The 23,716-nt window shown below is 43.8% G+C and overlaps 1 protein-coding gene across 2 annotated transcripts in view; it reads left to right on the top strand.

Annotated features, from left to right (window-relative positions):
- CNIH3 (cornichon family AMPA receptor auxiliary protein 3) overlaps nt 1–23,716 on the top strand; it is a 166,757-nt gene that overhangs the window by 4,200 nt on the left and 138,841 nt on the right. Inside the window, exon 2 of one of the 2 annotated variants that reach the window (XM_074316949.1) lies at nt 5,097–5,158. In XM_074316949.1, coding sequence (XP_074173050.1) covers nt 5,136–5,158 — 23 coding nt within the window. In that variant the 5' untranslated portion in view covers nt 5,097–5,135. Of the gene's footprint in view, nt 1–5,096; nt 5,159–13,305; nt 13,341–23,716 lie in introns of those variants that run through there. The other variant, XM_074316950.1, reaches the window with a different exon arrangement.

The raw sequence follows: 23,716 nt of genomic DNA, 5'->3' as shown, positions 1-23,716 counted from the left end.
TGACTGGGTTTTCTATTACCCACAGCCAAACCTAACTGTAACCCATCCAGCGACCCTCGGCCATTTCCAGGTGTTTTCCTGTTCTCATGTGTCCTGTGGCATAGGGGCAGAGAGCGCTCACTTAAGGACAGAAGTAACACCGCTTGAACCTCTGGTGGGACCTTCCTTCTGGTAGGACTCTGTGCACGCAATAAAATAGATCTGTTTGTGCTATCTTCTTAGAATCACTGAATTTTAAATCTCAGGGTGAGGGTGGGGTGGAGCAGGAATTTCATAAACAGATAGTAGTGTTTCTTGGCTTTTGTTTAAATTTGGGGATGGGGTGATGAGGGACAATAAAGACGCATGATGGATATTGGTCTGTAGTTTCTTTTTTCTTTTTATAAGGTTTTTGGCTTGGTATCAGAGAAGTGCTTCCCTGTACGGGGGAAAAGGGAAAGAGTTTCGTAAAATCAAATAAGCAATGGTACAGTGTCTTAACTTGAAAAGGATTGAGAATCACTGGTGACAAGTCATAATTGAATGAAAGAACAACTGTAACAGCTACAGTTGACCATTTCGTGCCAAGGGCAGCAAACAGCCACATCAAACTAGGACAAAATAAATAACTGCGGATATGTGATAGGTGCTTAAGTAGACTGACTCCCTGAAGCATCAGTATAGATATATTTTTGATATATATATATATATATATATATATATATATATATATATATGCATATTCTACTAATATTTTTTAACTTTGTTCTGGGATACAGTTAAGTTCATTGGAAACAGCTCTGTTACAAACCTACCTTTTCCCCACGAGCACCTTCCGTAGTCACTTAGCTCCTCCATATCGAGACAGTCTGGTGTGTCTTCTAAGATGCTGGCTTTTCTTGGTCATTCAGAATCCCTTACTTTTTGTAAAAACACTCTCAGGTTTTAAGAAAAGGATCTTTTTCTTTCCTGAGTTTTCTCTTCTTGAAATCCCAGAAACTCCTTCATAATTCATTTATTGTATCATAATCTCACCCCAGGCAGACTGCCATTTGTCTTTTTCTTTCTCTTTCCCCCTTTCTTTCTTTTAAAACTTTAATTATGGAGAAAATGTTAAGCCTGGAAAAATAGAAAGAGAGAATGTGACATTGAGTTCCCGTGTACCCATCCACAATCGTCAACTTGTGAAACTGCATTTTCCTAATGTTTCTGATTTGCAAAGGTTAGGGACTTATTTTGAAGTGACATCAGAAATCGTGTGTTAGGGGATGCACACCCTTTTTGTCGTGTGTGTGTGTGTGTGTGTGTGTGTGTGTCTGTGTGTGTGTTGGAATTTTGGTTTATTATCCAGGTTAGGGTGCATACAACGTGAAAACATGAGTCTCCTGTGATTTCCAGGGGACACCCCACGCACCTCACATATTCTCGCTTTGTGTTTTACGCACAGTCCTTAAGTGCAGCCTGTAACTTTTACTCTGTGCTTCGGTTACAGTTTGTAGTTGATTTAGGCCGTATCTCATCTTTCATCTAGACTGACACTCCTTCAATGCAGTTCCTAAGCTCTCTTCTTTTTTTCCTGAGTACATATACACCTTGAGTGTTCTTTATAGATCAGCTATGCTTCATGAATAAAAGCAAGCTGGCGTAAACGCAGTGAGAGGCATCTGATAGAATCCTGGCATCCTACTAGTTGGTGAGACTTTTTCAAAGTTGCTGAACCTCTCTGAGATTCAGTATCACCATCTGTAAATTGAATAACACCCACCTTCAGGATGATTGTTAGGATTAGAAATAATGCAGCTAGAGTGCTTATTACAGTGCCTGGTGCATAGTGGTAACTCAATAAATGACAGCTATTATGGTTATGACAGATGCAGCGCTGCTGTGAAATGGATATCAAAGAGTATTATCCCCAACTGACTGACTAAATGGGCACCAGAGAGACAAAAATACTGACGAAAGTCACTTGAAGCGCCAGTGACACATCCATAACCAAACTCATAAATGCCACTTCCCGGACTCAGAGGCTCCTACAAACATTCTAAAATCTAATTTCTGCCTATATCTTAATGGAGGAATTCTATTTTATAACAGAAACAAGGCATTTCCAGCAGCTCATTTCAAGGGGATTTACCAAGTTTATGGTTTAGGATGATAGGAATCTAGTTGGGGCTTTGTGCCTTAAAACCGTGTCCTCACCTCCACAGTAAGACTTGAAACGAGTATATCAGACCAGTGCATCTCTGTTGGGGTGGTTTGTGGAGTTTATCTGTGGACAGGCTGGTTCTCAGAGTCACTAACTGTTAGTGGATAGTTTATAAAACAGACTGAGGGAAGTGCTTCAAGGTTTCACACAGAGAAAGGAATGTTAGGAGTCTGTCTATCTCTGTGTGTGTGTACATGTCTCTGTGTCTCTGTCTTTCTGTCTCTCTCTCTCTCTCTCTCTCTCTCTCTCTCTCACACACACACACACATGATCTTTTTGACCTTATATTCTCTAGGTTTCGGAGAGGTATGCACACCTGTGTGTATTCTTCCCAAAGTGGAGAAATGGTCCTTTTCAGCTGTTTTCCCCCATATTTTACTGAAGTATCAAAATGTGTCATGGTTAATCATCAGCATGTATCTAATCTGCCTAAAAGCTAAAGGCAACTTCAAACCAAAAGAGTGAAAATTGTATAGAAAAGGCTCCCCTTTTGTCCTAAATGAGCAAAGTTAGGGGAGAAAAGGACTGTTTGAAAGGGCTTTAAAAAAGACATACCTGTAACCATGGCCTGCTGGTGCGAGATCCCTTCTCCTTCTGCGTTCACAATGTTACATTCTCCTGTTAGCAGGGATTGTTGTAAGCAAGTACAATCAAATCACGATGAATTGCCTTGCAAAGGATGAAAAACAGAGGCCACTGGAAACCCATTCCTTCCTCAAAAAGAAACAGTGGAGCTTCTTCCTCTTATTTTTGTCAAATTCTCGTGTCTTCCTGAAGCACAGTGGCTGTCACTAACACATCTTTCTGTCTCTAGCACCTTTCATTGCACTTTACACACAGTAGGCACTCAGTAAATAATTATTGTGGATGCTGAATGTATAACTATGTATTATTTGAGAATCTACTATGCAGCCTAACATTGTTAGTTGCTGTGTAGACTGTACTAAAGAAAAGTTATCACTGGCTTGGAATTGTTTGCTTTCATTGTGCTTGCAGTCTAGAGAGGGACATAGCAATTTGGAGAAATGTTTGGCCATTATTGCCATAAATATTTTGTCTGCTTCATTTTATTCTCTTCTCCTTTTGGAACTCCAATTGTACACATGTTAAATCTTTTGATGATGTCTCACGGGTTCTTGAGGTTTTTTAATTTTTCAATGTTTTTTTCTCTGCTCTTCAGGTTAGATAATTAATCTATTAATCAGTCTACAAGTTCACTGACTGTTTCTTCTGTCATCTTCATTCTGTGATTTTTAACATTTCAGATATATATTTTTCAGTTCTAGAATTTCTATTTAGTTCTTTTTCGTAATTTCTAGTTACCTGCTAATAGTTTCTGTTTTTTCATTAATTACAAGCATAGTTTCATTTATGATTTGAGCTTAGTTAAAATAATTGTTTTATAACCCTGTCTGCTAATTCCAATATATCAATCATTTCAGGGTTGATCTTCATTAATTTGATTTTTTTTCTCAAGTATAGATGATGTATTCCTGTTTCGTTCAATAATTTTGAACTCTATCCTGGACATTGCAAATGATATGTTGTAAAGATTTTCAATTCAGCTATGTTTCCCTGAAGAGTATTTTTTTTTTTTTAATAGTAGGCAGTGAACTTGGCTGAATTCAAACTGTAAACTTTGTCTTCCCTGCTGTGAATGGTAGCTCAAATTTCTGCTCAGTTCTTTTCATCTTAGTTGGACCGCTTCTCGTCTGCTTCACAAGTATGTGGTTCTGGCATCAGCCATAGATTTGGGCAGAATTTATACACACCATTTGGACCTCCTTCTTTCTGGCTGTCTACTTTGTAGGGTTTCCCCCTTTGCTTCTGAGTAGGTGTGTTTCCTTCAAACTCTGTCCTCTGATTTTTCAAGCCAGTAAGACTTTGGGTTTTCTTTCTGACTTTTAGCTGCCTTGCATAGTGCAATTTGAAGCCTTCCCTCAGGATAAACGCCATAAAAAATGGGAAATTCACCCAGTGCTTTTTCTTTCACTCAAATGTTGACCCTTTACCAGTATCTACCATTTTTTGGTTGCTCTCCCATGTCTCCAGAGTTATTTTTAGATGTTGCCCAGAGTTTATCGCTGTTACCTGCGAGAAGGTCCACGTGGCCATGACAGGAACAGAAACTAGATAGGTATGTCGGGCCAAAAAATAGGGACAAATAAGCAAATAACTGTCAAAGAAAAACTCAGAGAAAAAAACACTTAGAAAAGAAAAAACTTATAGAGAGGTTTGCAAGGGAGTCTAGGCGTTAGAAAGATAGGCTTATTGAATAAAAAATGCAACAGGTATTTAAAGGAAAAAAATTATCAAATCTCTGAGTTTACCATCAATCTGTTTATGAAGAAAAGCAGTAATTTTCTTGCATGATTTTAATAGTTATAAACATAGAGTCATATCTTCAGACATCAACACTGCAAATATTAGGTACAGAGACGTTTTTGTTAGGGAGTCAGTAACCTACAGGAAAGGCTCAAGGTTTTCATATTTGGGGCACTAGAATTAAACAGAATGATCCTGGGGTGTTTGTTTGTTTGTTTGTTAAATCTGTGTTCAAAGTGATCACAACCCCAGCATCACCACTGTTCAGGTGGGAGGTACATCCCAGGACGGCAGCTTAGCAGGGTGTCGTGTTTTCACAATGTCTCCTGGTTGTCAAGTCCCACTCTAACATGCAGATTTGACCTCATAAATTGCCTGGAGATTTTCTGATTCAGTGTAACTCATTTAGTATTTTGTTTTATTTAACTGGTTTTATTTACATAGAGTATAACAGATGTTAATATACAAAGACATCTTTGTTACATATTAATGTAACCAGAGCCGTTTTGGTTTAAGAGTTAACTTGTAAATCCTCTGCAGTTGTAATTTACTTTTATGTATCAGAAATATTTTATTGCCTTTTCAGCTGCTGAGGTAAGGAACGAGGACCATCCAGTTTACTCCTATGAGGTCTGCCTGCAATAGCCTGTAAGTATAACCTTTCTTGGAGGCTCTCAAGTTTGCCAATTTCCTGACCTGCTAGGAAATTCTTTATTACCTGAAAAGGTGATATTCTGTTAGCCATAGAATAGTTCCAGGGCAATTATCTGGGAGTGGTATGCTGGAACTGGCTCATACTGGTCAATAAGAGCTGATTGTTAAATTTGCAGGAACTTTGTAAGCTGCTTGTTAAACACAGCCATTACTAGACATTAAACTTTATAACTTACAATTAGATAAATTATATTTAAATTAGTGGTAATAAATACTCAAAACCCATCACTTCCTAATTATTGTATGACGTTTTATTTTTAGGTATGCCCCTGAGGTTATTTATATCTATTATATCTTTGTGGTGGAAATACTATTCAATGGGGTGCTATTTTGCGTGTCTCTTCCCAACTCCATGTTCAGTGATGTCGTGTTGAAACTGGCTATGCCGGGAGTATTTACACCACAGAAATTGGCAAATGCTACAAAGCAGTGCTGCTTTTTCCTTTGCAGAGCTGGTTGTTCAACACTCACCACACATTGTTTGTAGGCATTTCCCTTTAACGTATAAAGCATAGTCCTTCCTTGATCCTAGTAGCTTGTCGTACCTAATGGTTTGTGTCTTGCCTATTGTGGCAAATTTTTATCCAGTTTCATCTTACGGGAAAGAGGACGATTTTTATTGAGCCTAAGTCAATAACTACATGATCATGAAAACTAGAGGAACTTAGTTAAACATTGTGAATAATACTTAACCATTGTTACCATTGTCTTGGGTAGTTTGTAGATAAAGTCTGTTAATATATTCTAAAGAATCCCTATTTTTAAATTTTTCTTTCAGTTTCCTAGTTCAAAATACATACTAAAAATTCTCACAAGTCTTTTTCCCCCTGAATTCTAAGACGGATGTTGGAATAACATACCACTTAAAGAATGTTTTATTCCAGGTTATATAAATATGTCCTGTCAAACTGATGGTTAGAGGTAAAGGAGAAAGAAAAGGATATTTCCTCATATACCTGCGCAAAGTAGAAGATTAGCCACAGTTAAATCAGTTCACATCCTCTCAGGAAATGAACTTGTATTTTGCCGACCTTGGGCTAAGCCGTCTATGTCCATGAAGTCTTTTGGTTTTGCGCTAGGAGTTCTGGAAATCCCAACCAAGTCCTTTGATACAGACCGGACAGGTGTTGGTGGAAATGACGTCAATTCGGACTGGGAAGTCTGCTTCCATGAGCGTAGTCGCTGTGATACCGGTAGCGAAGAGTACCTGCTACCGTGTTTATTGCGTCACTTTTTGAGGTTACTTCCAAAAGTTTTGATTTTTTTTTTTTTTTTTTTTTTTTTTTTGAGTGTTTAGCAGAAGCCTTTAGGCAAGTGTAAGGGAAAAGCAGATGCCGTTTGTTGATGGCAACACTGAACGACCTTGGCCATTTCATTGTAATGTCCAACAATACCAGAAGGGAGGAGAGTGAGCTAGCTAATTAACTTGTAAGGACTTAGTCGGTGATTTCCCTGGTGAATGAGGGCCTTGACCGCCAGAGTCTTTAATTCATCCCATTAAGTGTGTTTTTTCACCAGTCGACAAGGGTATTTTAAGCCTGGAAATGAAATCTTTCTTCTTCTTCTTCTTCTTCTTCTTCTTCTTCTTCTTCTTCTTCTTCTTCTTCTTCTTCTTCTTCTTCTTCTTCTTCTTCTTCTTTTTTTTTTAAAGGGATCAATTGGTTGAAAGTTATTTGGTGAATCTTTGTATATAAATGTGATATGGTGGGTAATGGAAGAGGTTGTTGGGTAGGTGACTGATTTGTGTAACAGATACGCTAGAATTTGCTATTTGCAGAGCATAAGGAAGTATAAAAGCCCTTTTTTGGCCTTTAAAGTTATCCTTAGTAAATCAAAAGGTCAGGGAAACCTACCTGGGGCTCTCAAAGGTGAAAGGTTAGCGTGTGTGTGTGTGTGTGTGTGTGTGTGTGCACGCACACATGCATTTATATATGTATTTTGGGTAGAGAGAACTGGAGGCTTCTCTGAATGTAGTTTCAGTCTGCCCCAAGGGCTCAAGGAAAGGGTATGATTGTTGTTAGCAAAAATAATGAAAAGTAAACAACTAGGCAGGGGCGGAGAGAAGAGGGATGGTTCCCAGTACAGAACAAAGCACAAAGGTGAGAGAGGTTCCTGTCGTAGCCTGTCCTGTGCACGAAAACTGCTTCAGGAATTGTCTTCAGAGCAGAGGAGTCCTTTTCTAGCTTCTCAGTATTTTTCTTCTTTACACCTTAATTTTGATTGACTTTAGGGTTGTTCTAATTATTAAATTTAAATTTTATTTTAATGGTTTTTAAAACCTTTCGAACACAGATTTGCCCAATTTAAACGAAGTTCATCATGGAAAGATCCAGACTGATAGCACCATTGAATAATTGTTCGACTTTTTAAATAAGATTTATCTCAGAATTCTTTTAATTTACATGTTTAGTCTTAAAAACATCATTCCAGAAAGTTTGGAAAGTAGAATGAAAACCAGCCCATATTCCAACTCCCTAATGTAACTATGATCGTTTTTGATGAATTCTCTTCCAAAATTTTCTCGCATGTATATCTGTTATTTAAAGATTTTAACTGGAGTGTACACAGAATTTTGATTATGACTTTTTCCTCTTGACAGTGAGTCATAAGCATTTCTCATTGTTGCCACTGACTTTGTAGCCATAGTTTTGATATTTGCTGAGTGTGGAATTCCTTTAAATAGGAAGCTCCCTTAGTGCTTTTTAAATCTGGTACTGTTTCCAAAAAACAGAATGCACACAGGTTTTCAGGAACACAGCTATTGTGTTAAGTGATATAGAACCACAAAGAGGAAGAAAGGAAGTCAGATTATATCCCTTTGGTTAGCAGGGAGTGGTAATGTGGACACATGGGCTGGAAACCAGTGAATCTTTTTTTTCCAGGAAAGCAATCAACTCCGTATTTAGTTTCTCAACCAGGTGCCCAGATGAGTTGCAAGGTGTATCACAAGTGATTTGTTTCCGTTATAATAAAAATATTGTAAATTGGGAGATGATTTGCTTTTCTTATGTATTGGAGATAATCCAGGTAGATCCCATTCCCTCTTGGGTGCCCAGTAACAAGGGTGGGACTAACGCTGTGTGTGGAGGTTGAAGGTGAGGAGAGTGGGGAGGGAGAAGGCTCAATTCCTTTCTCTGGCACTCTTGGAGGAGCCGCCATAACCTCCTCTCCACTCCACACTAGTCAGAGTTCCTTCATGAACCCTACTCCGTGCTTGTTATTGCATAGAACCAAAACACTATGTAAATTAGCTGCAGTACTGCAGCATCTTAACAGCTAGGAATCTTGAATGTATTGATCTGATGAGAAAGGACAACGTAGAATCAGATGTGGTTCTTCCAATTAACGGCAAAATCAGTAATAATGTCTTTCAGTCCTTCAGAAGCCATCAGGATTGATTTCTAAATATGTCTTATTACAGATGTTTCATCAAAAGCGGTGGTAATAGAATTTCTGAATATTTTATTAGCCATATTGGTATTTCACTTCCCTTATTGATAAAATTGACTAAAAAAAATTAGAAAAATTAGATCTCATATCATTTTCATACAGAATTTTAAAAAATCACCGGGCCGCTTGAAATGCTGCCTCATCCAAGTGATGAGAGTGAACTAATTCCATTTCCGTCTCCTTAGCATGCCGACCGAGCCTCCCACTTTATCCCTGTGTCCTTCCAATGCTCTCAGACCTGCAGGCTGAGAGAATATGTGTCTGACAATAGTCAATGTCACGCACTTGGATCCTCCTTCAGCCTACATTTTGAAAGCAGGAAGGGGAGGATGATAGAATAGACCAAAAGTAGCAACTGGTTTATCAAGTCCATTGCCTGACAATCCCTATTTTTGAATTCACATTCTGGCCAAACCTTTGTTTGTGGCTGAGGCTGAAACAATGTGGTAACCATCTTGGTGTTAGTAAATACTGGTTTCTATAATTTAACTCCAGTGGTTCTTTTTACAGCCACTTTCTCCTCGAGAGCTCTTAGGGATTGTGTCCTAATCACGACAAGGAAAAAAATGTCTTTTGGTAATTATATGTGGTGACAGACGTTAACTAGATTTGTTATGGCGATCACTTTGCAATATATACAAATACCGAATCATTACGTTGTACACCTGAAACTAATAAAGTGTTATATGTCAATTATACCTCAATTGATCAATCCCTAAACAAAACAAAACAATATTGAATTCATTTGTTCATCAAATATGTATTGTCCTGCTAGGTGGCAGGCTCTGTGCTAGGTGCTGGCGATGCAAAGGTGAGACAGAATAGAGGGCTCGCTGCCCTGGGGAGTTTGAGTCCACCTGGATGTAGCCGTTAATGAAGTGATCACACCAGCTGTGCGCTGTGACAGCGCTGGGAGGTGTTGCATGGAAGCTGTGCCTGGTGCCGCCAGGAGAGCACAGAAGAGGCATTGCTGCTCGAGGGGGTCCTCCTCCAGGCAGTGCTATCGAGCTGAGATCCCTGGAGGAGTGGGCATCTTACGTGAAGGGCGTTTGAGGGGAGAAGAGGGGCTCAGCGTTTGAGGGGAGAAGAGGGGCTCAGGGAAGTGGTAAGGGGAGCAGCATTCCCAGGGGAGGGCCCAGCATTCGCGAATTCTCTGGCGCAGGAGGGGCAGAGCGAGTTAAAGAAAATGGAAGAAGGCCAGTGAGTAGTTTGGAGGGCTGGATAGAGGGGGGAGGGAGAAGGGAGCCGACCTAGAGGAGAAAAGGGGAGAATTTCAGTTTGCATTTGGTTAAGGATAAGACGTTTATGAGATCTCCATGGGGAGAGAGGTACCAACTAAGCAGGAGGATATGCTCTCGTCGTGTGGAGTGGAACATGGTCCAGGAAGTGAAAAATTATTCGAGATCTCGTGGGATTCCAGCCACTCAGCCCCTTGTCCTCCCAGCTGTGGGCGTTAGTTGATCACTGATCTGCGCCAACACAACCACTACCGAGCAACTCCCTTCCCTTCTCGGGACCTCAGAACTTGGGCTTCCTCAGGCTTCTGCTGGCGGCCTCCTCTCGCGTGTCTTCTGGCGTCTGCCCTCTACCATCCACCTGGGAGGGGATCTGACTGGCCCATTCAGCTGAGGGCAGGGGCGCTGCGGGGAGGACTTTCCCATCTGCCCATTTCAGTGCTACTGGCACATGGAATTAGGTGCTCGTGGTGACCACACAACACGGTGAGTCCACTGAAACCCACATTGATACTGGAAACTGGTGAATTTGATGTTTTGTGAATATCTTGATTCTAGGAATTAATCTAGGAATTAATTAATTATACCGCGATGTAGTATGATACGCTGAGTCAGAAAAGAGGAATCACATTTACTCGTGCAGTTGTCTTCACTCTCCGTCTCTAGAATCAGGAGAAGCTGTATGAAGACTATAAACTTTTCTCGTTGTGCTGGTTACGGCACGGTTTGGAACCCCCTTGTTTCACCCATGCATTTATAAGGCAGCTCTTGTGTGGGCTCCTATTGTTGAGGCCCCTCAAGAGAACCCTGGAATCAGGAGAAATGCCCACACTCGAGTCATGGTGCAGGGGTGAGGGATTTGCCCGTTGCTGACCCTGCAGCCCAGTCTGGTCCTGGGGAAAACTGAGAAGTAGTTGACATTGGTGTCTCTTCCCTGCCTCTCTTGTCTGGCCTGGTGGTCTTTGGGTTATCGCTTCTGCCTCTTCCATGTATTTCTGTCCAGCGATTGGTGTTTTCCAGCGTTCATCCCATGAGTCCCATGAGGACGTATGTGGCCTGTTGAAGCGCTTTCTGTGTCTTTCAGGAAAAACACAGAAGCTCCGAGGGAGGAGTCCGCAGGCCCTGTGGAAAGGGAGGGGGGAAGTTATTTGGAAGCAGCGAGGTCTTCCTGGGCATCCCTGAAACCACCCGATTCAGGGCCTGGCTGGTCTCCTTAGCTCAAGGGCAGCCTCACCTGGCCTGTGCTCACTGCTGCTCCTGCTGCACCATCTGGAAGAGAAAACCAGGGGAACGGCCTCAGTTTCTTGCTCTCCCAGGGTTAGGCTCACATGGAGGCCCCAGCAGAAGAAGTGTAGACAGTGGTTGGTGGTGGTGGCAAGGGTGTCATTAGCAACACCAATGAATCACTGCTGGGCCTGGCTGTCTCCTCTGACTCAGCCTGAAACTTCTTTCTGCTCACAGGAAGCCAGTAACCAGTGAAGTCAAAAGCTTGCATGAAACTCTCTAGATTGGAAATCACTGGGTGGTTTTTAAGCTTCTGTTTCTAAAACAAGAAGGGAAACCATCAAATAGATGCTTCCCTGTCGCCTTTGAGGCAGAGGGTCCAGGGTGGGACAGGGTGATGGCCAACCCAGGTTCTTGCTTCTCATGAAATGAAGAAATTGTACAGGAGTTTACAAAAACAGGAAGCGGTCCATGGAAGCGATTGGAATTATGTAAATCAAACAGTTGGTTTGGAATGCAGGTGGCAGTCTGCCTGTGGGAGAGACGGGAAAAGTCAGAAGGGGAACTGCCAGGTTATCAACCACTGGTACAGCACAGGGGAGGCGCCTGCGAGGCCGGGACAGGGTGGGGTGGGGGGGAGGGGCAGGGGGTGGAACCCTGTGCCCTGGTTATCAGCCTCAGGCAGCGCTAGAGGGGGGTGGGGGTGGCGTAAGGGCAGAGGGGACGGAGCACTTCCTCCGGTGCAATAAGAGAAAATGAGGGTGCTTGCATTGCGCCAGGAGAGATTTGTATTTTCTCGTGGATGGCAAGGGCAGAGCAAGCTCAGCTCTGGAGGCCCCTCACTGCCCACAGGCTCCAGAAGGCGCACTGGCGGCTGCCCTGGGACCTGGCAACCCGCTGTGACCGCTGCTCCCAGGGAGGGGAGCGAGAGCATTATGATTTACATGGGTGATTTACAAACTTTTGGAGGTGGAGACACTTTGCGGGTGCATTCTTTCCGCAGCCTTTAAAAGTATGGTTTAAAAAATATAAGTAAATTAAAATTAACTTTTAGCTTTTAAAATAAATAGTTTTCCTGTTTTTTTGAGACTTCTGGGACAACTGGGTAGCCCTCTGAGGTATTGCAATATTACGATTTGGATTCGCCAGATTCTTCTGCTCCAAGGCAAGGCCTTTGGCAGTGATAAGAGAGGGGCTGCCATACCAGCATCTTTGCTGCCTGCCCCTCCCCACTTCCAGCATTGTGACCTTGGGGGCAGTTGATAAAACGCCTTTTTCCCAGGCTCATTACTACTCACATTTTTCTTCTTCTAATCTCTCTTCCCTCCATTCTGTCATTCATCCTGCCATCAGAGTTAATTTCCTAAAACACATTCTATCACACCACTCCCTTCCTCAACAATTTTCAGTGGGTCTCCCCACTGCCTACATAAAGTCCAACACCTTAGCATGGTGCAAGGAAAGCCTCTCATGATTTACCTCTCTAATTCTTTCTAGTTTCAATGTCTATTATAACCCTCCACGTACCCACAATTCCTGCTATGCTTGATTTCAGGTCATTTCTTGAACATCAAGAAACAGAAAAACTTATCTCAAAATAGCTTATACAATACAGTGGTTTATTCACTTATTATAGAAATAACGTTTTTTTACTTTGGCTCAAAAAAAGTTCATTATCAGCATGAGCTTCAGGCAAGGCTTGATCCAGCAGCTCAATAATTTCCCCAAGGATCCAGTTTCTTTCTGTCTGATTCTCATGGTCCCAAGATGGTTGCTAGCAACTCTTAGACTTTGGGCTTCTTTGTTCAAGTCTCTAAAGAAAGAGAGAATGTCCTAATCCATCTTCAATCTGATTAGACTTGTTTCTGTCTTATGTCGGCCCCTGCGCCAATCCCTGTGGCCAATGGGATGTGCTGACTCATTGCCTGCTGCGACATTCCCCCTTCCATCAACAGTTTACCCAGAACTGGATTGATACCTAAATGGACATTGAGGCTGTTGGGGAGGAGGAAGGAGGAAGGAGGAAGAAAGAAGGAGGAAGAAGGGCTGGAACCTAAGGGAGCATCCAGCCCTTGTTCACTCCACACACCCTGCACCCTCACATTTCCATGCCTTTCCTGCTGCTGCTTCCCGGAATGGACCACCTGCTTCCACTGATCGCAGGCCCCAAGTGCTACCTCTACTGCGATGTCTCTTCCCTTCTCCTGGTAAGATGACTCCTTCTCTTCTGTTCCCCAGAGTCCGCCATGCTCCCATCTCACGTGTAACTGCATTTATTAATTCTACGTTGCATCTGTCTAGAAAAAAGTGGTGTGTTTTCTCTTACTCTCACACTCACAATACTTCTGCCACCAGATCCCGCCCCCCTGCTCCCCCCAACACACGGGGACCAATTCTCTAACATCAGCTGGGTGTCTTACAGTTCAGGGCAGTTCTGACATTACCTGGAGTTAGCATCAGGTTGCACAAGTTAAGGGCTCAGTCCCACAGACTGAGATACCAATTGCAAGTCCCAGATTGTCACTTGTACTTCTCACCAACTGACTACAAAATGGGGTTCCCACGACCCCCTCCTTGGGTTCAATAATTTGCTAGAATGGCTCACAGAATCTACAGAAACACATACTTAACGGGTTTATTATAAAGGATATAATAAAGGATACAGATGAACAGCCAGGTGAAGGGGTACACAGGACGAGGTCCAGAATGGTTCTGAGCCCAGGAGCTTTTGTCCCTGTGGAGTTGGGGTGCACCAGCCTCCTGGTACCTGGATGTGTTCACCAACCTGGAAGCTCTCCAAACCTCATTCTTTAGGGATTTCTATGGCGGTTTCATCGCGAAGGCATGATCAGTTGTTAATTCAATTTCCAGCCCCTCTTCTCTCTCCAGGGACTGGGGCTGGGGCTGAAAGTTCTAAGCTTCTAATTGTGGCTCAGTCTTTCTGGTGACCAGCCCCCATCCAGGAACCCACTAAGAGTCATGCATTAGAACAAAAGACACACCTATCACCCAGGAAATTCCAAGGGATTTAGGAGTTCTGTGTCAGAAGCTCTTCTCACTCAGGAACTCACAAGGTTTTTAAGAGCTCTGTGTCAGGAACCAGGAAACCGGGGTCAAAGACCAAACATTAGTAGGGGCAAAGGTCAATGTGTACAGAGGGTGCCAAAAAAATGTATACATATTTTAAGAAAGGAAAAAACAGTATTAAAATTATGCCGATGGTAACCATTTTGAGCACCTCTTGTAATTGCAGAAGTCAAACGTGACTTGTATTCATCTTTTGTTATCGGTATATATTGAGTATTACAATTTTAATACAGTTTTTTCCTTTCTTAAAATGTCTATACATTTCTTTGTCACCCTCTGTGTGTGTATGATATATAATTATTTTACAGCATTATATCCAATTTTGTTTATTTACATAATTCCTCCATTCAATAGAAAGTCTCTTAAGATAGGGAGATTCATACTTTGTTCATTGTAGGAGCTTAAGGGTGTTGAATAACTGGTCATGGGTAATAATATTATTGAGAGCTTACTGCGGGACAGGCACTTTGTTAAGAACTCTTCTCACATCATTTGATTTCATCTTACTTGGTCTTGGCAACAGCACTCGAGGTAGACACGGGTCACAGATGAGGACCCTGGGTGGAGAGTGAGAGGTGTAGACAAGTTGCCCATGGTCACGTGTCAGCAGACAGTGGTTTAGAGACTTGAACGTAGATGTTTTTCTGCTCCAGTTCATGTTTTTAAGCATTAACATGTTTTCTGCTGACATTTGTCTGCAAAGAGATACTTTTCTGGAAGGTGAGTCCCTGTGAGAGGTGACTGATTGGAAGAGGGGCGAACGGGCTGGAGGATCCCGAGACATTAGTGTTGAGGAATGTTGGGGAGGGCAGACGAGGGGAAGAGCCTCTGGGCCTTGTTCAGGATGGTTCCTTTCTGGAAACCACTTGTGGGCAGAACTCAGGAGTGCTGCTGAGTATGGCATCCAGAGACTGAGGCCCTCGTCTCCCTGGGGTCCTCAGAAACTGGGGAAATCAAGCCATTTTACCGGATGAAATGGAAATGAGAGGCCCAAGCAAACATCTGCTAAGATAACATGTGTGGTCTGAGCTTGTGGCCAGAATTGACCTGTGAGGATGCAGCTGGTCAGCAAAGGGTCTCTCCCTGTAGAAACTGCACGTGGACGTCGTGGAGGGAGGACTCATCCTTCAGGCCAGAAGCCCCAGAAATCCCCAGAAAGCCCCAAAAAGCCCAGGCCTACTGAGAGGCCCGGCAGTGCCACGGGAGTCGAAGCCTTTTTCTGGAGGCTTGCTCGCCCATAGCTTAACCCCACTTTGCCTGCTGCCAGAGACTCCTGGCGTGGGAGGGCGGAGGGGCAAGCCTTTCTCTGGGTCCAGATAACCTGGTGGGGAGGTGGGTTGCTATTCCACTAGGAAGAGTTAGAGGAGGGGGGACGTGAGCCAGGTGAATGGGCTTGGTCATTTCTGAGCACCCTGCCTAGATTCCCTGCTAACTTCTTCATAAACAATCAGCTGAAAAGGACTGTCTCCCTTTTTCATAGTCTTTAGCACTGGGTGTTTTCAGAAGCCATTTAAACACTGGCAAACATAAAGGAAAGCGTTTATCCCCTCTCTAACCACTGAGAGGAAGGGCTGGATTGAAAAACCATGTGAATGGTGAGGAACACAGCCAGAGAGGCAGAAGAGGTGGAGGGAAGGGTGAGATGGGTGGGAAGTGTGTGAATGACAGGGCTGAGGTGAAGGGAGGGGAACGGTGGGGGGAGAGGAAGGTGGGAAGCACTGGGTGCCCACCTTAGAAGGGGGGGAGGAGCAAGTGTCTATTGTAAGGCGCACAGCTCTTCCCAGAGAGATTCCAGGTGCAGGAAACCTGGGAGACTCCTGCAAGGATGAAGTCAGCACCCTCTTGGGAGAAGGATATGAAAGAAGATGGTCTTTTATATTAAAAGTCAGTATGCGGTTTAGTCCATGATGTACTCAATTTTGTATAAAATTTCATTTTGTATAAGTGAAATTAACGTTAAGCAGGGTCTGAGACACGGGCCTCATACTTGTTGGAAAGCCAGGACTGGCAGCTCTTTCTCCTGTGTTGGTCTTCGGCCCTTAATTCCTTTCTGTCTTTCTTCCTGTTTCTTCCTTCCTCCCTTTGTCTCTGTCTCTCTCCTCCTTTTCATTTGCTTTGTCGAAGCTCTCAGGCTTCACACTGACAAAGCCCATGGCCCTCCTCCCCCGCAGTGGGAAGCTTGTCCCTCCCCAGAACCCCATGGGGTCTCCTGGTGCTGAGCTGCTTAGCCTGGGGGCACAGGCTGCCACCTCAGGGAGGCCTGTGTGGGGAAGGTGTCCAGTTGAGAGCCCCAGCTCAGCACTCGGTCCCCATCTACCGCACAGGGCTGGCCCCCTCCCTTTTAATCTTACCCTCACACAACCCTGATCAGCCACACACGGGAGCCCAGTATTTAATAAGGGGAGTTGGAGTGGGTCCTCCCATGAGGAGAGGCAAGCAGGAGACTCTCCCTATTGAAAACACAGCTGTTGCAGAGGAGATAGACAGGAAAACCAACCCAGCCCTCTGGCAGAGGCCTGGGCGAGAGTGCCAACTACTGTGAAATAACAGGCCCAGCCCAGCAGGCACAAACACGCGGCTGCGCTGCCGTCACAGCAACCAGCTCCAGGAGGGTGGGGCTCGGGGAGCCCCGAGAGATCCCCTCAGTCCTGGGAAGGCAAACAGGCGTTCCCTTCTTTAAGAGGAGTCCCATTTTACACCCCCTCACAGGAAGGAAGGAGGGTGCTGGGCAGTCTGTCCTCGTTGGGTGGGCGTGGGGGTGGGGGGGAGCAAGTTGAGGAGTAGGTGTCACAAAACCTGCTTTGGTTATCAGTGGAGTGAATTTGCTCAAATTCCTTGCTCTCTTTGAGACTCAGTTTCTTCATCTGAAAAACGCTACTAATACTTGGCCTGCTTACTCAATAGTTTTGTTTGTTTGTTTGTTTTTTGTTTTGTTTTGTTTCAGGTGTACAAAACAATGTAATAGTTAGACATTCCATTGTGAATAACCCCTCTCCCCCAATCCACTACCCCTCTGACATCTGACATAGTTGCTACAATTTCAGTAGGTTGTTTTGAGGATGGTATGGTTGGATGATGCCTTTCAAAGTTAGATCTGGGTTCAGACCCTACTGTTGCCACATGTTTGCTGACCTTGGCCTCTGTTTTCTCCTCTAGGAGGGGCAATACTAGAGCCTGCCTCATAGGGTCATGTTGAGGCTGGAATGAGCCAAGTTTAGTACTTGGTTATGACAAGTTGCTCAATAAATGTAGCCTCTTGTCATCATTGGGTGGGAAGATTTTGTGTAAGCATTTTGTAAACTATGGTGAGTTCTTTAAAAATGTGGGACGTTACTCTTATACAGCCCAGTTGAAATTCTAGGTTCTAAGCAGCAGTTTGTAAAGGATTCCCTCTCTGGTTTCCTTTCCCCCTAAGAAAGTTCCCCCCATTTTTTTGTTTCATTTGTTTATTTTGTTCTTTAGATTCCACATATAAGCAAAATCACATTGCATCTGTCTTACACTCCACTCAGCACAATACCCTCCAGGTCCATCCATGTGGCTGCAGAAGGCAAGAACCCATTTCCTTCCATGGCCGAACAATATTCCATTGTATATGTACCACCTCCTCTTTATCCATTCATCCACTAACGGACACCCAGGCTGCCTCCACATCTTGGCCATTGTAAACAATGCTGCAATGAACATATGGATGCACATGTGCCCTCAAAGTGGCGTTTGGGTTTCTTCAGATAAATACTTACTGGGTCCTTCTTGTCTCTTGTTTAGTCTTTGTTTTAAAGTCTATTTTGCCTGGTATTAGTATTGCTGCCCCAGATTTTTCGGTTGTTGTTTTTTTTATTTCCGTTTTTATGAAACATCTTTTTCCATCCCATTACTTTCCATTTGTGTATGTCTTTCAATCTGAAGTGAATCTCTTCTTGTAAGCAGCATATGTAATGGTTTTGTTTTCTTATCCACTCAGCTCTCTCATGTCTTTTGAGTGGAGCATTTAATCCATTTACATTGAAAGTAATTGTTGATAGATATGTAGCTATTGCTATTTTATTGTTTATAATTTTGATATATTTTCCCCATTTTATTTATTTATTTATTTTATTATTATTTTTAAAAGATTTTTATTGGGGTAGGGGAACAGGACCTTATTGGGGAACACTGTGTGCTTCCAGGTCTTTTTCCAAGTCAAGTTGTTGTCCTTTCAATCTTAGTTGTGGAGGGCGCAGCTCAGCTCCAGGTCCAGTTGCCGTTGTTTGTTGCAGAGGGCACAGCTCACCATCCCTTGCGGGAGTCAAACTGGCAACCTTGTGGTTGAGAGGACGCATTCCAAGCAACTGAGCCATCTGGGAGCTCAGCGGCAGCTCAGCTCAAGGTGCTGTGTTCAATCTTAGTGGCAGGGGGCAGAGCCCACCATCCCTTGTGGCATCCCTTGCAGGAGTCGTGGAGTCGAACTGGCAACCTTGTGGTTGAGAGCCACTGGCCCATGTGGGAATCAAACTGGCAGCCTTCGGCGTTAGGAGCACGGAGCTCCAACCGCCTGAGCCACCGGGCCAGTCCTTTTTTTTTCCATTTTAAAGAAGTCCTTCTAAGATTCCTTATAATGCTGCTTTGGTGATGATGAACTCCTTTAGCTTTTTCTTGTCTGGGAAGCTCTTTATCTGTCCTTTGATTCTAAATGATAGCTTCGCTGGGCAGAGTAATCTTGGTTATAGATCCTTGCTTTTAATCACGTTGAATATCTTGTGCCAATCCCTTCTGGCCTGCAAAGTTTCTGTTGAGAAATTTCTGACAATCTTATGGGAGCTCCCTTATAAGTTACTAGTTGCCTTTCTCTTGCTGCTTTTAGGATTCTCTCTTTGTCTTTAACTTTTGTCATTCTAATTATAACGTGTCTTGGTGTGGGCCTGTTTGGGTTCATCTTCTTGGGATTCTCTGCACTTCCTGGACTTATGTGACTATTTCCCTGGTCAGGTTAGGAAAGTTTTCAGTCATTATTTCTTCAAATAGGTTCTCAATCCCTTGCTTTCTCTCTTCTCCTTCTGGTACCCCTATGATGCAAATGTTGTTATGCTTGATGTTGTCCCAGAGGCCCCTCAAACTAGCCTCATTTTTTTGGATTCTTTTTTCTTTTTTCTGTTCTGATTGGGTGTTTTCTGCTACCTTGTCTTCCAAATCACTGATTTGATCCTCTGCTTCATCTAGTCTGCTGGTGATTCCTTCTAGTTAGTGCATTCTTCATTTTAGTTATTGTATTCTTCACTTCTGGCTGTTTTTTTTTTTTTTAAATATATAGTTTCTGTATCCTTTTTGATGCTTGCTATCTCTTTGTTGAAGTTCTCACTAAGTTCCTTGAACATCCTTATAACCATTGTTTTGGACTCTGTATTTGGTAGGTTGCTTGCCTCTATTTTATTTAGTTATTTTTCTGGAGTTTTCTTATGTTCTTTCATTTGGGATGTATTTCTTTTCTTTGTTTCTTCATTTTGGCTGCCTCTCTGTGTTTGTTTTTATGTATTAGGTAGATCTGCCATGTTTCCCAGTCTTGGCTGGGTGGCTTTATGTAGTACGTGCCCTGTGGGGCCCTGGCACAGTCTCCCTGGTCACCTGCACCAGGTGATCCAGGAGTGTCCCTTGTGCAGGTTGTATGTGCCCTCCTGTTATAGTTGAGCCTTGATTGCTATTGGCACATCAGTAGGTGGGATTGACCCTCAGGCTGATTGCCTGTGGGGTTTGGCCACATCCACAGGTTACAGGCTGCTGTGCAGAGGGCTTACTGCACTGAATGGGGTTCACCCCAGTGAGCTCTGGTGCCTGTTAAGACTACCTTTGGGGTGTGCTGCTTGTGGGCTAATTGGACAGTGTTCTGCTGTGGTCTGAAGCCAACCTTCAAGTATGTTGGTTCTGGGGCCCCTTCCAAGGGGCTCTGGTGCAGGCCCAGGTGACCCACTGCCTGTGACTGGCCAGGGACTACCTGGTAGGAGCTACAAAGTGATCTGCACTTTTTTGCTGCCTATGCTAATCCACACTGTGAACTGAGGACATCTGCCACCAGTACTGGTCCTGGAGTAGCTCTGCAAACTGCCACGCCTGCTGCCACCTGCCAGCTCCCTTAAAGTTCAGCCACTGATAAAGCCTTGTGTGGTACATGCGTTGGGTGAGGAGGGGTCTCAGCACGTCATTAGAGTGGGAAGAATTGTGTTCACCAAGTTAATGTAGACTCTGGGTTGGTGTCAGTGCTGAGCCTGGAGCTACTCAACAAAAGTCTCAGAGCACACCGAGGCCAGTTGCTACCTGCCGGGGTCCATGGACTCTGATAGTTCTCCAGGAAAGAGTGCAATGCAGGTGGGGCTGGCTGCTCTGGGAGAAAGTGCTTCTGGTGTTCAGTGAGTTGGGTGGGGTGGGGTCTCAGGGAGTCAGCATGTGGAGCAGCAGATCTCATCAGGCCAATCAGATTCAGATTTGGCCTGTGGGGATGGGTTCAACACAGTAAAGATGGCATCTGCCTACCAGCTGCACAGAGGAGGATCCTATATGGAAAATGGCAACTGTCCTCCAGCCTTTGCTCCAAGCCATACACCTCAGTCTGTACCCCAGTATGTCTCCAACACCCCCTGAGTTACTGTCCCTCACCGGAGCCCAAGGTGAGTGCATGTGAGCCAGAGAGTCTGTGCGTGGGCCCTTTAAGAGGAGTCTGGGTTTCCTGCAGCCTTCTGTCCCACCCAGACAGTCGAATCCCCATTGTTTTTCACAGTCAGATGTTGTTGGGACTCCTCTTCCCGGCACCAGTACTCTGGGCTGGGGAGACTGGTGTGGTGCTGGGGTCCCTTGCCTCTCTGTGGGGAACCTCCACAGCCAAGATATCCCTCCCTGTTCTCAACCGCCATATGGAGGTTTGAGCTTAGCCACTTCTGTGTCTCTGCCCTTCCTATCAGTCTCGATGTGGCTTCTTCTTTATATCCTTAGTCATAAAACTTCTGTTTAGCCAGACTTCGGATGGTTCTCCAGGTTGATTGTTCTATAACTTAGTTGTAATTTTAATGTGTTCATGGAAGGAAGCAGGCCCAGTGTTTATCTACTCTGCCATCTTGGATCTCCCTTGAAAGTTCCCCCTTTCTTTCCATGGTTTTCTCACCTTCAGCAGGAGGCTCCTTCCTTTTCCTCACTCTGCTTCCTCTCTTCTCTCCTCTGCAAGTCCAAAACCTGTTATTCCTTTAGTGCCCAACTCAGTTCTCCAAGAAGTCTTGTGTCACTAATCTAATTCCACTTTCATCTTCCTCTGAGTTCTCCCAAGACACAGTTGTAACTAGTCCTGTAAATGCCAGTATTTGTAGATTCGGATTGCTTGAGTTCAAAGCCCATACATGAGCTCTGTGGCCTTGGATAAGTAACGGAACCTCACTAGGCCTCAGTTTCCTCATCTGGAAAAATGGGGAATAAGAGTAACTACTTCATTGTCTTGGTAAGAGGATCAGATGAGAGCCTATTCCTGAAGTGGTCAGCATGATGCTTTAGCACGTTGTAAGTTCTCAGTAAGGGTTCATTATGACTTTCATGCTGTTCAGTGTCTAATATGAACATTTTGCCTCCCTATTTTAGTGTAAGCTCTTTAAAATCAGGCTATGTCTTTTCTTTTCTCACCATACCATGCACTGTGGTATGCATGCGTTGGGTACCCAACAAATATCTTGAATCCATTTCCCCCCCTGCCCCATTTTGGTTGACTCATCTGTAAATTTGCAAAATGATGCTACTTCACAGTAATGTCTTACTGTTTTACTGTATTATTACAGGGAAGAGAAACATCTAAAATGTATGTGGCACGGTACTGGGCACTTTTGCATGTTATCCCATTTAACTTTCACAAGAGCAACAAATCCGTAGAACAAGTATAATTATCCCCATTTTACCAATGAGAAAACAAGTGTTCAAAGACATTGAGTAACTTAACCAAGATTACACAGCTTTCCAGGGTTGGGAATCAAACTCAGGTCTGTTTGACTCTATGGTCTTGTTTCATGTTATTTATATTGTTTGTGCCTTTCAGTCATTGTCTTTGACATAAAGTAAAACCAATTTTATTTATTGGTTATACTGACACCAGTAAAACGCTTAGTTTCAACAAAATTGGTAAACTGTCATTTGATTACAAAAAATCTAGAGGTGCAAGGTACTTTGAACAGACCAAAGCTTTAACTGAAAGTAGTACTTTGGTCCCTGTGACCTATTGCGCTAAAACCTTGGTTATTTCTTTTGAAATGATTGACTGAAAGGCTTAATCTTGTTTGCCACTTTTGCAAGTACACCCTCTCCTGCCCCCAGTTGGGGTGATTTTGGTGCCCAAGAGCCATGGGCATTTTTATCCTCCTCTTTCTCCTCCTCCTTCCTGTCCTCCTTCCCTTCCTCCCCCTCCTCCTGCGCCTCCTCTTCCTCCTCTTTCTTCTCCTTCTCCCCCTCCTCCTCCCCCTCGTCCTCCTCTTTCTTTTTTATTTATTGGGGTGACATTAGTAAAATGACATAGGGTTCAAGCATACATTTCTATAATACCTCACGGTGGCCAACACATTGTCTTTATTTTAAGGAGTATGAGTCCACAGAACTTGGAACTCTTTGATCTTTTGGGAATGCATTTTTCAGGACTAGGCAATGGGCATGAAATTCCTTTGTGACAAAGGCAGCTGGATGTTAAACACCACCAAACACTCAGCACGGCTGGTGTGAGTCACCAGGAGGGGCTCACGTTCCCATTCATTGCACACACATGCACTCTTTCCACACACAGTCACTGCTCTTTGTGCAAGAACAGTGGAATGGAAGACACTTCAGGCAGAGATCTGAAGCTAACACGTTCCGTCTTTACTGTCTTTGCTCCGTCCCCTTCAGGCTTGGGCTCTGCTCTGCCAGGCACGAGGGCTCTGCTCTGTAACACCCTGCTCCGGGGAAGTCACAAAGGATCTGCTGGCAGTCATGGCCTCTGCCGCAGGGCAGACCAGGCTGCAGTGAGCGCTACTCAGTGGGGCGTTTGCACTGAGGAAGGATGAATGACAGTGGAGATTGCCTGTCCCTACTTCCAAGGCCTTCCCTGAAGTTAAACCCGATTTAGCCCTTATTGGGTAACAATGTGAGATCAGAAGGGGAGCCATAAGCTGCCATTTTTAGCAGTCACCCTTGGGAAATGGAATTCGTTGTTTTTGCATTAGACCCTTTTCTGTACTGGAATTTTACACGTATTAAGCAATCAGACTGTGCCTAGCAATGGACTAGGGAGAAAATGGTCACATTTTAATTCTCAACAGTTCAATATCTATGTGAGAAGTACTCATCCCTAAAGCAAGGGATGCACCAATTCACAACACAAATCAAATGTTTATCACTCCAGACAGAATTAATCAAGTAGAGAGTTGTAGCAACCCAGAAAAGAAGTGTATACGAGGCCAGGTGTTGCTATTAAGACACAAGAATTTGGGCCCAGAGAGATTGGGTGACCCTGGGCAGGTTGAAT

Source organism: Rhinolophus sinicus, linkage group LG12, assembly GCF_036562045.2.
Source record: "Rhinolophus sinicus isolate RSC01 linkage group LG12, ASM3656204v1, whole genome shotgun sequence".
Lineage (NCBI taxonomy): Eukaryota > Metazoa > Chordata > Mammalia > Chiroptera > Rhinolophidae > Rhinolophus > Rhinolophus sinicus.
The sequence above is the reverse complement of the archived record's forward strand: the minus strand, read 5'-3'. Positions and strand labels throughout refer to the sequence as shown.